Genomic DNA, 14,467 nt, shown 5'->3' with positions numbered 1-14,467 from the left:
GCCTTCTCCCATCTCCATTTTAAAAAATGTAATGCTCCCTCTAATTGAATGCATCCTCCCATCACTATTACTCCTAACACCATGACCACCACCACAATGTAAGCTATTAGAAGCATTAAAAAAAAAAAAAAAAAAAAAAAAAGGGATAGTAGTAGGCTTAATCAAACAAAGACTTGCTAAGAAAATGAGTATTCAATAAATCCAAACTCATTTGTATTTCTGTATTTGATTTTATTTGGTATATGCCACTATGACCTTATTTTAGTTGAAATCCATTACAGGATGTTTTTATTATGATTAGTCAACTCCACAAAGACAATAATACTGCTGTGGAAGACCAAAGGGAAAAAAACTGATATATTTATTTACAATTCCCTATATTGTAAACATTTAATCTATATATTGTTACTAACTTATAATGAGACGAGGAAATGATGCCCTGTATTTCTATTCATATTCAGCAATAGCATATTATAATAGAACATCAGATTTTCTTTTCCATTAGCATTATGCTTTCTTTAAATAATTATCTAAACTTTCAAAAGAACTAAATATCTAAGTGCTATACAACTAAATCTACTTAAGCCAATATTTGGCTTATAATTTCATTTTTAGAATAACTTAAAGTGCTATAAGCAACCCGGCAATCAACACTTTCTATAAGAACAAAACTACCTTTAAACATTAATTTACAAGATATACAATGTTTATCTGGAATAGCTGAAATTTCAGCACAAAGTCACTGTCACATGTATAACAGCAGGATTCTTTTTTGCATAACATGAAGCTTTAAAATTAACTGATGAATTATTGCCACAATGGCTATTATTGGTTTACTACAAAAGAGGATAAGAACTACTAGTGTATTCTATCTTTTCATTTTTTTTGAGGTCACTTGACAGTAAGTTTGCATATTCAACAAGTCTACTGAGTTACAATATTGTCTACTATAATCATTGCCCTTTATAAGAGCAAATGCTAATGGTAATTAATAACATATACCACTCAAAGAAAATCACACTTTTTTTTTTTGCTTTTGAACAAGAGTAACCTATATTTTGGGAGTTGGTGTGCAACAAGGCTAAAACAACCAAATTATAAAACAGTATATACCTGACACAGTATGTTGAGGAAAAATGCATCTGTTTCATAGTTTTTGTACTTATGATAATGCCTTACTAAGCTACACATATGTAAATAGTATGTTTTCTTGCTTAATATATTAAATCCAATAGAATCATTAAGTTCTCATTCTCCTTTGTGATTTGTAACTTTATAAGATAATTTAATGATGAAAGCATACGCCCAAACCTGCAGATCATGTGTATTGTCATCTATTACAATCAAAATTCTCCTCAAATTTCATTTTTCTTAAAAGGAAATTGAAACTACCTGCAACATTGTTACAGAGAATGTTGTAGTGTGAATAAAAACTAGAACTCAGTGGTCTATGAAGTATGTACTATTTTGGCATGTGATTTTTCCTTCATAAGAATAAGATGAACATGTCCAAATGTTACCTGTGGCAACTTCACAGATACAGAAGTATCTAGTCTTCACTTCCTCAATGCCCCAATTAGACTGTTCTAGTAAAAGAATCAATATAGTTAAAAAATAAATAAATCAATACAGGTTCAACAAAAGAGCACCATCCTATTAGGGAACTGAGATAACATGTGAAAATGAAGTTGTCATTATAATCAAAATGTTGCCCAAATTCTAACAAACCCAAGCTGTTATACTAGTACATGGACGCAGTCCATAGTGTTAACCTAAAGAACTCTGGGACAAGAACATGATTTGAAAAATAAACTCCAAAATTATACTTGTAATAAATGGTGATACAGACTAATTTTAAAGCACAAGTGACATGTTACACTGTATTGCTTCTTGAACTTTCCAAACAATGCTTGTCCATGTCAGGTTTGGGCCATTCTCCTGCTAAGACAGAGAGCATTGTATTTATTCAAAAGCCCAGATTTCAATATCTTGGATAAAGAAATCTTCCTTCTTAGAAAGTGTACGATTCCCAAACGTTTTACAAGAATGGCTTCTTCCATGGTAGAGATCTCCATCAAGCCAAAGAGCAAATTCTCCTCTGCAATACATAAATAATAATCTGTTAATATTTATGCCCTAAGTTGTAAAACAATTTAAATGAGACTTTGAATACCTAACAACCCTAAAATTACTAATTTTCTCAAATGCTTCCCAAATCCTTTCAACACTGACACAATTTTGTTTTACTCCCATTCCATTAAAAAATTATTTATGGGCCTGGAGCGGTGGCTCACGCCTGTAATCACAGCACTTTGGGAGGCCAAGTCCAATGGATCACCTGAGGTCGGGAGTTCAAGACCAGCCTGACCAACATGGAGAAACCCCGTCTCTACTAAAAATTACAAAAATATTAGCCAGCTGCACTGGCACATGCCTATAATCCCAGCTACTCAGGAGGCTGAGGCAGGAGAAGCACTTGAACCCAGGAGGCAGAGGTTGCGGTGAGCCGAGATTGCACCATTGCACTCCAGCCTGGGCGACAAGAGTAAAACTCCATCCAAAAAAAAAAAAAAGAAAAAAAAAATATTTATGATACAGACCAAGGAACAGTGTCCTCTAACATCAACTTCATGAAGGATTAGCTTTTGAGACAGGTACTACTCTGTGATTTTTTGCCTGGTATTACGAGTTTTTCTCTGGGCATTTTTTTTAGTATGTTTTTTTGTGTGTGTGTGTATGTGTGTGTTTATCTTTTTTGTATGGTTTTAACATATTTAACACGACTTTCTCAAAGGCACAAAAACTCAGTATCATCTAAAATAAAATTTGGGGATTCATTTTAAGGACCTAGTAATTAACTCTGGTTTCCTGCACAGGAAGCTGTTTGCAAAAGAGCTCAGTTTGAAAGGACTTTAAATGGACAAATATGTGATGCTGAGATTCAAGCAGAAGAACCAAGATATATTCTACGTATAATAGGAACTTAACAGATAGATTATAAGGTCCAATTTATCTAATTATCTAATACATAACCTGGAGGGGAAAAAACCAGGTTATGAGAGGACTTTTTTCTACTCTCTAGAAAATGTTTCCCCACCTAATAGAAGAGGAGAGGGAGCAAAGACTAATAATTAACATAATAGCCAGAGAGTTTTCCCTTGGGATTCTCTAAATCTAAACTAGGATATCAAGTCAGCAGACTGGAGCCAGAGTTTAGGAGGAAGAGGGTTTTTAAAAAAATATGTGCGGTTATATTTCAGTGAAAGAAAAAAAACTGGTCTGGGATTAAGACTTGTCTGTCAACTCAGTGGCCACAACTTATGTCAAACTTAGTTAAGTCACTTAACCTCTCTGGGGTAGAGTTTGTCAATTACATAAAAACACAAAAAAAGAAAAGCATATTAGGTAATCTGTAAAGACTTACACAACTCTATAATTTGGATGGCTATAATACCTTCTGACCTTCAGGCTTGCCATCAGGAGTCACATGGCATCACAGAGTTAACTGACTTATGTGGGAGAGGAACTCACCTATTTTTTTTTTTTTTTCCGAGACAGAGTCTCGCTCTGTTGCCCAGGCTAGAGTGCAGTGGCGCGATCTCTGCTCACTGCAAGCTCCGCCTTCTGGGTTCACGCCATTTTCCTGCCTCAGCCTCCTGAGTAGCTGGGACTACAGGCGCCCACCACCACCCTTGGCTAATTTTTTCTATTTTTTAGAAGAGACAGGGTTTCACTGTGTTAGCCAGGATGGTCTCGATCTCCTGACCTTGTGATGCGCCTGCCTTAGCCTCCCAAAGCGCTGGGATTACAGGCATGAGCCACTGTGCCTGGCCTGGAACTGACCTATTTTTAACACTATCTTAGAATGAAAGAAAGGAACTATTTGTTTATACTCTGTAATAAAAAACAGCATCAAATATATAATGTATATTAATTACATATATAAATTTTAAGTACAGAGATATGTTTCTAAGTAGAGAAGGGTGGCTACAGTGACCACGTAGAATGGTTCCTTTAAGAGTTGGGGCCAAGTGCAATGCCTCATGCCTGTATTCCCAGCATTTTGGGAGGCTGAGGCAGGGGGATCACCTGAGGTCAGTAGTTTGCGACCAGCCTGGCCAACGTGGCAAAACCCTGTCTCTACTAAAAATACAAAAATTAGCTGGGCATGGTGGTGAGTGCCTGTAATTCCAGCTGCTTGGGAGGCTGAGGCAGGAGAATCACTTGAACTTGAGAGGCAGAGGTTGCAGTGAGCCAAGATTGTGCCATTGCACTTCAGCCTGGGCGACAAGAGTGAAACTCTCTCTCTCAAAAAAAAAAAAAAAAAAAAAAAAAAAAAAAGAGTTGGTACTTCACAACAAAACAGAAAAGACGGATCAGTATAGTAATTCACAACAACCAGGTGAAGAGATCATCCTGTGTCATTCAAGAAGAGAGTTGACAGTACAAAAAACTGTAATGGGATAACCAGTGATGTGGTTCTTATGAACCTCTTCTGTAAATAAAAATGGGACTTTGCTAAGATGCAAGATCACCTTGAAAATCATAACAATCCAGAGTTTGTGATACGGAAGCACTGCAAAAACTAGATGGTCCTGAAAATGCCCCCTGCCCCATGAGGAAGCCATCACTTGTTAAGGTTCAAATTGAAATTCATATTTGACTAATTTGTTTAACTTTAAATACACATTTATCATGTTTCAGACATTGGTACTGGAAAACACAAAGATAAATTAGAAACTGCATTTGAATTAAAAAGTTTATGGTCTTATGACAATAGACTTCTAGAGGCTCTAACACTACTGGCAACAACATGCTTTTTAAAGAGATATCTGAATCCATGAGCCTTTTAAAGTGCGAATAGACTATCACAGCCAACCTATTAGAAAGGAGAATATGAAAGGGTCAGACTTCCTCACAAAAACCTTATTTTGCTAAATATGAAAGGGTTAATAAAAGATTAGACATTTAGTTGTAATCTCAGATGACATCTAAGAAGTACCTCAAAATTGACCTTCAAGATTCATGAATGTCACTGATGCTGCAATAAGTTTTATTACCAAGTATGAATAGTTTTTTCCAAGGTAACCTGAACTTTCTGAAGCCCTGAGTAGAAGCTTTCAATATTTTTGTCAATTTCTTAATATCACATATAAAATTTAATTTGTATATTCATTTTAGGACAATGGATGTCTCTGCATTTCATCAGCATTTCAGAAGGGTATGTGATATCCAAATATTTAAGTAAATGTATTTAAGACAGATCTGTCCCAGGTGAAACACCTGGAAAGCCAGAAAGTGTATTTTTATATGAGCAATGCTTTCAAAGATGATTCATATGACTTTCTGAAAAGAGAATGGCTAAGGAAGTAGAAGGAATAAAAGCAGTGTTCTAAATCTTTAATTAATGTCTTACAGCTCATGCAGCCAAAGATACTGCAGGCAGAATTCTTCCTGGTATCAGAAGGGAACAGATCATGTTGGATGAAAGAAAGTAAGTAAAGGTGGCTATCAGTTTAGGTGGTTATCAGTTATTGAGTACTTACTATATGCTAGATACTATACTAGGATTTGCACAAAAATCATATCCTTGTGAATTCCTTATAATCTCCCTGTAAAACTGATTTAATCTCCAATTTATAGCTAAGGAAAGTTTAGATTTGTTAGGGAGTTTGCTCAAGATACCACATATAGCATAAGTTGAAGTGAGAATCTGAATCAGGTCTATTGGACTCCTAAGCCTACATTAAGTCCACTACATCATTATTTTTCTTTTGGGGTGCCTTTCCTTTGGAATTCGGGAATATTAACTCCCTGTAGTTTCTGCTTTCTGAAGCTGTACTCTCTTTCCAACACTGAAAACTTATATTAATTTATTATCAAATAACCCAATGATTACTTTAGCTTGGTGAAATCATGTTGTACAATAAAATCTAGTTCCAGCAGACATCTAATGGCATTGTGTATGTCATTTTTGAAGACTTAAAGCACCCATAAAATCTTGAAATTATAAGCCACTAGCTTGAGTGGACCTCTTGGAGAGCTAACAGAATCACATGTAAGACTACTGTTTTGGGGAGGGCTGAATGATAGATACCCCCTCAAAAAGTATAATTGGACCATGTAAATATATGCTGAGTTCAACAGCTAAAACTAACAGAGAAGTCTACAATAACCATGATCACTTTTTAATCGCCCTAATTATATCCCCCACACCTACTTATAGAGAAGTTGTAAGAAAATTTGTTAATAATAGAATAACCCGGGATGATGAATATTCTTTGGTGGTCTGAATAAATTATCATTATGTATCCTCAACTGTGGGGTACAAATATTGTAACACTTTTACAAGTCTGAAAATTATTTAGCATACCCATGTCTAATAATGAAAGACAGAAATACCAAAGGAAGGAGTTGATGCTTGCTAAGCCCAGGCTAGGTGGGACCAGAGCAGCCTACCTCCCAACACTGTCAAGATTAAAGGAGGCTGGGATACCAAATGAAAAACAAAGTTCCTCACAGCACTTGCAATGCCAAAAAAATCATATTATTGTCTGATTCATAATTGTTAAAAACAAGCAAGCAAAAAACCCCTGAAAACTTGAGGGGTCCCTACAATTTTCTACAGAAATATCCATTTCTATTATTGCCTAAAATATCATTCCAAATGGTCTCCAGAGTAGAATAACATGAAAACAATTGGACTTCTTCTATGCATTGGGAGAAATACAGTAATATTCCATCACAGTTATTTAAAAATTAGAGAAGTTCAAAGGTACTGAGATATTTCCCTTTAAATTATCAAAGAGCCACTATGCTCTAAAGAAAAAGATGGGTCTTAATAAACAGTGAATAAACTGAACAGTATTTTAAAACGAAGAAACAAATACTCTACCAATAGTTTCAATAACTACACTTGAGCACCTTCTTGCAAATATACTTTCATTTTCATAATATATAAATTTGAATTCTAATGTCAAAACTTTCTAAAGATGACTGAATTTATAACTAATCCAAATGCATTTTAAAATTCTTCAAAAATCTCATAATGAAATGTCCAAGAGACTTACCCTCCACCACCGAAAGCTAGTGAATCCATGTCTCCTTTGATAAAAAACATATTATCTCCTGTCCACTTAAAGACCTATATAAATTTAAAAAGAGCTTTAAATATATAGATGAAATAGTTATTATACAGAGTTAGTTCTCCAAAACTCAAAAGAGTTAACAAAGCCAAGATTGACAGTATAGGAATAAGAACACCACAAAAAGCTTGGCACAGAAGGCTCTGGTGGTTTGGGTTTCAGTGTTTATATGACTAAATTTGAAAGCACACACTCTATCACTTAACTTTCAATTCCAATTTCTCAAATTTTGTTAACTTTTCACACACACTTCTTTCTCCTGACTTACAGACACCAAGAGTTGGATGGTAAATAGAAAAAACTGAAGAAAGGGCCGGGCGCGGTGGCTCAAGCCTGTAATCCCAGCACTTTGGGAGGCCGAGACGGGCGGATCACGAGGTCAGGAGATCAAGACCATGCTGGCTAACATGGTGAAACCCCGTCTCTACTAAAAAAACAAAAAACTAGCTGGGCGTGGTGGCGGGCGCCTGTAGTCCCAGCTACTCGGGAGGCTGAGGCAGGAGAATGGCGTAAACCCAGGAGGCGGAGCTTGCAGTGAGCTGAGATCCAGCCACTGCACTCCAGCCTGGGCCACAGAGTGAGACTCCGTCTCAAAAAAAAAAAAAAAAAAAAAAAAAAAAGAAAAAACTGAAGAAAGAAGTAAATGAGTTGAAAAAAAATCAGACACAAATGCATTAACTTTTACCATTAAACATAAATGTATGTTAATTTGATAATATTTTAACATAGGGCCAAGGCCTTTACTTTGGATATATATTTAATGATCATAGTTCTTAAATAAACCACGCCCATAATGGGTATTTATGATTTCCAGTTTCAACTTCTTTAAACAGTGAGAACTTAAAATCATTTGAGAAATCCAAAAGCAAACTAGACATTAATACTCTTAAATATCTTTTTCTAACAGTTTATGGGTGTTTTACCTAAACCTATCATAGTAGCAATTTCTAGCAACTTACCTTTATCAAGTTTTTCAAATGTGTTCACTACAGTTTTCAATAAAACTTTAACACTTGTTTTTCATAGTTATGTAACATTTAATTGACTACATTATTACACTTATCAGGTAGCAGTAACATAAAAAGTGTGAGAATAGGCACTACTGATGCTTAGAAAATCTGTAATAACTACAAGCTTTCAATTAGTTGTTGCTATCAGTTGATATATTTTATGGAAGGAATCAAAAGCATTGGTTATTCTGGTGACCTAGTTAAGTACAAATTTGCTAAAAGACTTTTTATTGTGTAACCAAATCGTTCCTATTTTGTTCATTTATTTTTATAACCAATGGTGTTGATTCCTTTTCTTGAGATTAAAATGAAGGTTTTACGTGCCACACTCCAATGTGCCCGAGATACTAATATTGCACTCAACGTTTTAAGAATAGTCACACATTCACTAAAATTCATTTATATCTTTATATTTTAGATTTTATTAGCATAAGAATGTATTCCCCATCTATGTTAGTCAAGGCACAGTAAAGCCACACAGGTAAAGAAAAAGAAACCAGTTAATAACTTTTTATTTAAATCCAAATAATTTATTTTTTATACTTTCATGACTTACATCATTAAGCTTAGTCATTAAATGTTTCTGGAAATTTCACAATGACAATTTATAAACAGAATAGTAATGATAATGTATATTCTTTACTAAGTCCATAATTTGTGTCTGGTGCCATCCCAAGTATTATATATAAATGATCCTCATTTAATTATTAAATGACCATGTCATATTTTATGATTCCTCATTCTATCTACAGGAAAGTTGAAGTTCAAAATGGTCAAAGAAAAGTTAAGCTACCAGGGAGTAAAAGGCAAAGATAGGGGTCAAATGCAACTGTGCATGACTCGAAAGTGCATGTTTTTTTCATTTATGCCATCTTTCTTTTTTTTCCTTCAACTTAAGTTCAGGAGTACACGTGTAGGATGCGCAGCTTTGTTACATAGGTAAATGTGTGCCATAGTGGTTTGCTGCACAGATCATCCCATCAACTAGGTATTAAGCCCAGCATCCACTATTATTCCTGATGCTCTTCTCTCCCTCCCCGCACCCTCACCCTGCAATAGACACAAAGTCTGTGTTGTTCCCCTGAAATGTGTCCATGTGTTCTCATCATTCAGCTCTTTCCTGTAAGTGAGAACATGTGGTGTTTGGTTTTCTGTTCCTGCATTAATTTGCATGGTGTATATGGTGTATTCCATGGTGTATATGTACCACATTTTCTTTATCTAGTCTATCATTGATGGGCATTTAGGTTGATTCCATGTCTTTGCTATTGTGAATAGTGCTACAATGAACATTTGTGTGCATGTATTTTTATATTAGGAGTACTTATATTCCTTTGGGTATATACCCAGTAATGGGATTGCTGGGTCAAGTGATATTTCTGCCTCTAGGTCTTTGAGGAATTGCCACACTATCTTCCACAACAGTTGAACTAATTTACACTCCCACCAACAGTGTAAAAACATTCCTCTTCCGGTTGGGCATGGTGGCTCACACCCGTAATCCCACTATTCTGGGAGGCCGAGGCATGTGGATCACCTGAGGTCAGGAGTTTGAGACCAGCCTGGCCAATATGGCAAAACCCCGTCTCTACGAAAAATACAAAAATTAGCTGGGCATGGTGGTGTACACCTGTAATCCCAGCTACTTGGGAGGCTGAGGCAGGAGAATTGCTTGAACCTGGAAGACAAAGGTTGCAGTGAGCTGAGATCATGCCATTGCACTCCAGCCTGGGCGAAACAGCAAGACTCTCTATCTCAACAACAACAACAACAAAACAAAACATTCCCTTTTTCTCTGCAACCTTGCCAGCATCTGTTGTTATTTGACTTTTTAATAATAGCCATTCTGACTGGTGTGAGATGGTACCTCATTGTGGTTTTGATGTGCATTTCTCTAATGATCAGTGATGTTGAGCTTTATTTCATAGGTTTGTTGGCCGCATGTATGTCTTCTTTGGAAAAGTGTCTTCGCCCACTTTTCAGTGGTGTTTTTTTCTTGCAAATTCACTTAAGTTCCTTGTAGATTCTGGATATTAGACCTTTGTCACACGATAGACTGCAAACATTTTCTCCCATTCTGTAGCTGTCTGTTCACTCTAAGGATAGTTTCTTTTGCTGTGCAGAAGCTCTTTAATTAGATACCATTTGTCAATTTTTGCTTGTGTTGCAACTGCTTTTGGCATTGTTGTCATGAAATCTTTGCCCGTATCTATGTCCTGAATGGTATTGCCTAGATTTTCTTCTAGGGTTTTTATAATTTTGGGTTTTACCATTTAAGTCTTTAGCCCATCTTGAGTTAATGTTTGTATATGGTTTAAGGAAGGGGTCCAGTTTCAACTTTCTGCACATAGCTAGCCAGTTCTCCTAGCACCATTTATTAAATAGGGAATCCTTTCCCCATTGCTTATTTTTGTCAGGTTTGTCGAAGATCAGATGGTTACAAGTGTGTGGTCTTATTTCTGAGTTCTCTATTCTGTTCTATCGGTCTATGTGTCTGTTCTTATACCAGTACCATGCTCTTTTGGTCACTGTAGCCTTGTAGCACACTTTGAAGTCGGGTAACGTGATGCCTCCAGCTTTGTTATTTATGCTTAGCATTTTCTTGGCTATTTGGGCTGTTTTTGGGTTCCATATGAACTTTAAAATAGTTTTTCCTAATTCTGTGAAGAATATCAATGGTAGTTTAATGGGAATAGCACTGAATCTATAAATTGCTTTGAGCAGTATGTTATGCCATTTCTTTATAAACAAAATATTGAAATAGGGGTCCTTACCTCAAACTCTGGACAGAACGTAAAAACAAAGGTCTCTCCAGTACCATAAAAGCCATCACTCACTTTAAATGGCTCAGATGCTAATGCACCAAAAACCTAAGGATAAAAAAGGCATGTTCAATGACATGACTAACAAATTTATTTCAGTAAGCATTATTTCATCATATACGTTTAAATAAAATGCAAAAAAGATAAATCTGGTATAGTTTCATCTAACCATACTTAAAAAGGGAAAAATGGCTAGCTGTTATATAATTTACATTATTGTCAAATATAAAGCATATTGGTTTTTCAGCGGAAAAACAGATTTTTTCCTAGTTTTTAAATTTTGGGATTTTATTTAAAGTAATTAAATAGACAATCTTAAAGTAGTTAACACATTTCAGGAGGACTTATATGTACAACATATGTATGAAATGGATAACATGATGCTATGGGATTGTGGTGCTTAATAAAATAAGTCCTTCACTACAGGGAAACATTCTATCACTTTTAAAATATGCTATTTTTTTCTCTATCATTATACAGTAAATTCCACGAGGGCATGTGTTATGTGTGAATTATTTTGTCCTTTAACCCTGTGCATGATCTTATACAAGACACACAGTACCCTAGTGAAAAAATTGATGAATAAGAGATTGACCAAGTAATTTCAGTGTTATGAGTTGAAGTTTCTACATCAGAAATGGGAGCGCAGACAATCTGACAGATAATCCGTACAGTCACTGTCTATCCTGACATTCTATCTTTATAGTCTTAAATTTGAAAATATTTCCTTATTGAAAGGTTATTTTATATATATATTATAGAAAAGTACACAAAACATAAATGCATAGCTCAGTTTAGAATTATCACAAAGCAAAGTCCCATGCAACATTCATTCAGACCAAGAAACAGAACACCACGAGTTCTAGAAGCTCTCTTTGTGCTTCTTCTCATCAATAGGCTCACCTACCTGAAGGAGTTACTAGCCTAACACCACTATAGATTCATTTGGCCCCCTGATAAAACTTTCTATAAATGAAATCATAAGAAAGTTACTCTTTGGTGTTTGATTTCTAATTCAATATTATGTTTGTGACATTCATCTACGCCATGGCATGTAGCAGCAGTTCATTCATTTTCATTGGTGCAAATACTTTTTCTTGGGTATGTAAACTTGGACAAGTTGATGAGCTTATGTCACAGTTGACTCATTCTTTAATATAAAGATGATAACCGTATCAATCTCATAGGGCTTTCATGATTAAATAACATAATGCATAAGTGATTAGTCAAGTTCCTGACACATAAAACACTAAAGGTGTTAGTAATGCTAGAGTTTTGTTTTAATATTGCTATTTTACCTTCTCATTAGTTTCCAATTACAACTGACTTGAACTTGCTGTTTGAGGAACAAACCAGTATTACTCTTATTTGTGCTTTTGTTCTGGCTATCACCTTCAAACAATTATTTTTAATCAAAACTTTACCCATTATTCAAGATTCTGCCAATTTCTACCTTTCCCATGAACCTCATTCTTATTTCCTCACTTTTTCTAGGTTCTAACAAACCTACCAGTTTTCCCAGCATTAGAGATATTGGTATGTGCAAACGTTCTTTTCTACCACTCTATAATCCCTTTGAAGGCAGTAATTCTTAATCATCATGCTCATATCTATCCTCTGTAACACTCAACATTGCCTTGCATATTTAAAGAACCCAGTAATTATCAGTTAAATAATAAAATGTACTAATAAAGTAATGTTTATCAAAGAAATATGCTAAAAGTTACTGTTACTGCTCTTAAAGGATAAGTGATTTATGCAGTTAGTGTTTCATACCTGTCCATCACTGTCTTTAATCACCATCAGCACTGGGGTGTCTAAACCTGTCATTGTTCGATAAAGAGTTTTCAAGCTTGTGCCATGTTTTCCAGTACCATAAACAAGAGTCCATGGATAGCCAATTGTTCTTGGTGGAAGATGCTTGGTAAGCTTTAAAAAACAAAGTGTTAGTATTTACTTGATAGCTTGTTGTTCATTATATAGAATACTATTGCCAGCTGGAATTTAATGGTGCTTATATAATGTAGGCTATAAAAATAAATTAACAGTAGAAATTATTATTCTCAAAGATACTAAGATGATTGAAAAGTATTACACATTTCTCAGCGTAAAATATTAATTGTCAATTAGGAAAATAGAGAATCATCCTGAACCAGACACAGATTAGAACAGAGATAAGAAACATAGATTACTTACTGCTTTTGCCTTCCATATTGAATTAACAAAAATACTTGATAGACTATTAGCTTGATTATTAAAATATCTCTCAAATAATGGGCTAGGGAGACAGACTATCCAAGTTAGGAATCAAGCTTTAATACTTCTCCCTGTGTGACCCTGAACAAGTTAATCGCTCTATGCTCCTGATTTTTTAACTTAATAAAAAATGTGCATAATAAGAGCATCTAATTTCTACAACTGTTGTAACAACTACATGAAATAATTCACATAAAGCAAGTAACAAGCACACAACAATAAAACAAATATTGGCTATTAGTGTCCGCTTACCTAAATCTCCTAACACCTTAATAAACACTAGCTGCCATGTTTTGCTTACTCTTTCTTTTCATTGGAGTGGGATAGTAATAGCATTAATGCTGTTGCTTCAGAAACAACTAAAAAGAGGCTGTTTTACTCTCATGGGTACACACTCACACTCAGAAATGCACCTATGTGAGCATGTCATACCTTTTCAATTTGATCTGGCAGTAAAAGTTCACTGGGATCACTTAGGTTTGGTCGAAAAGATTCAGACTCCAGGTCTGCTTTCACTGGAGCAACCTGCTTTGAATTTATGTCTTCCCTTGTAGTAATCTAAAAAAGTAAATAGAGATAGTGTATTAATGTAAACTTGCGACATGCTTTCAAAATTATCAGACTTTTCAGATAAATAAAGCTTTATATTGTAGAAAATGTGTCTAAATCTTTAATCTTAAGATTTTATAGGGCAAAAGATGCCCCATATCTAATATCTATGATGTAGCCAATTTAGAAAAAGATTTTATAACAATATAAACAGACGTTTTCTCATCCAGTACATGAGGAAGGACTGGTAGGAATGATAAATCCCCATATTTCTGTGTAAAGAAGATAGTTGCATTCATCTTTAATTAAGCCCTTGAAGGGCAAAAGTCAGCCAGTTGGCTTGCTTTGTGTCTGTGTGTGTGTGTGTATGTGTGCTATTTAAAATAGAATTTTTTCATGCTAAACACAAAATTTGTCAAAAATAATTAACAAAACTTCCTGGATGCCAAAATTTTAATGTAAAGAATAGTAGAATAAAAAATATAACTTTATTTTCTGTGAGGTGTGCATGTATTTATTTGTTTCACTGAAAAATGTTACCACTTTTTTTTAAATGCTTTCATTTTTTTAACTTTCTAAACATTTAATTTTTTTCATCTAGTTGGACCAAACAATAAATTTTACTGTTAATTTGTTCATAAATTTATTTTTAAAATTAGATTATTGCGTTGCATTACAAAGAATA

At 34.8% G+C, this 14,467-nt stretch overlaps 1 protein-coding gene across 26 annotated transcripts in view; it reads right to left on the bottom strand.

Moving 5' to 3' along the window:
* Positions 1-210: 210 nt before the first annotated feature.
* The window catches only part of OXR1 (oxidation resistance 1), a 382,144-nt gene continuing 367,887 nt past the window's right edge, over positions 211-14,467 (bottom strand). For all 26 annotated transcript variants that reach the window (XM_005563911.5, XM_073999288.1, XM_073999296.1 and 23 more), the window contains 5 exons: positions 13,666-13,791; positions 12,754-12,906; positions 10,930-11,025; positions 7,071-7,144; positions 211-2,098 (listed from right to left, as the gene is read on the bottom strand). In XM_005563911.5, the coding sequence (XP_005563968.3) occupies positions 1,963-2,098; positions 7,071-7,144; positions 10,930-11,025; positions 12,754-12,906; positions 13,666-13,791 (585 nt within the window). In that variant the 3' untranslated portion in view covers positions 211-1,962. The remainder of the gene's footprint in view (positions 2,099-7,070; positions 7,145-10,929; positions 11,026-12,753; positions 12,907-13,665; positions 13,792-14,467) is intronic.

The sequence above is a fragment of the Macaca fascicularis genome, chromosome 8, assembly GCF_037993035.2.
Source record: "Macaca fascicularis isolate 582-1 chromosome 8, T2T-MFA8v1.1".
In the NCBI taxonomy this organism is placed as follows: Eukaryota; Metazoa; Chordata; class Mammalia; order Primates; family Cercopithecidae; genus Macaca; species Macaca fascicularis.
This window is presented reverse-complemented; position numbering and strand designations above follow the sequence as displayed.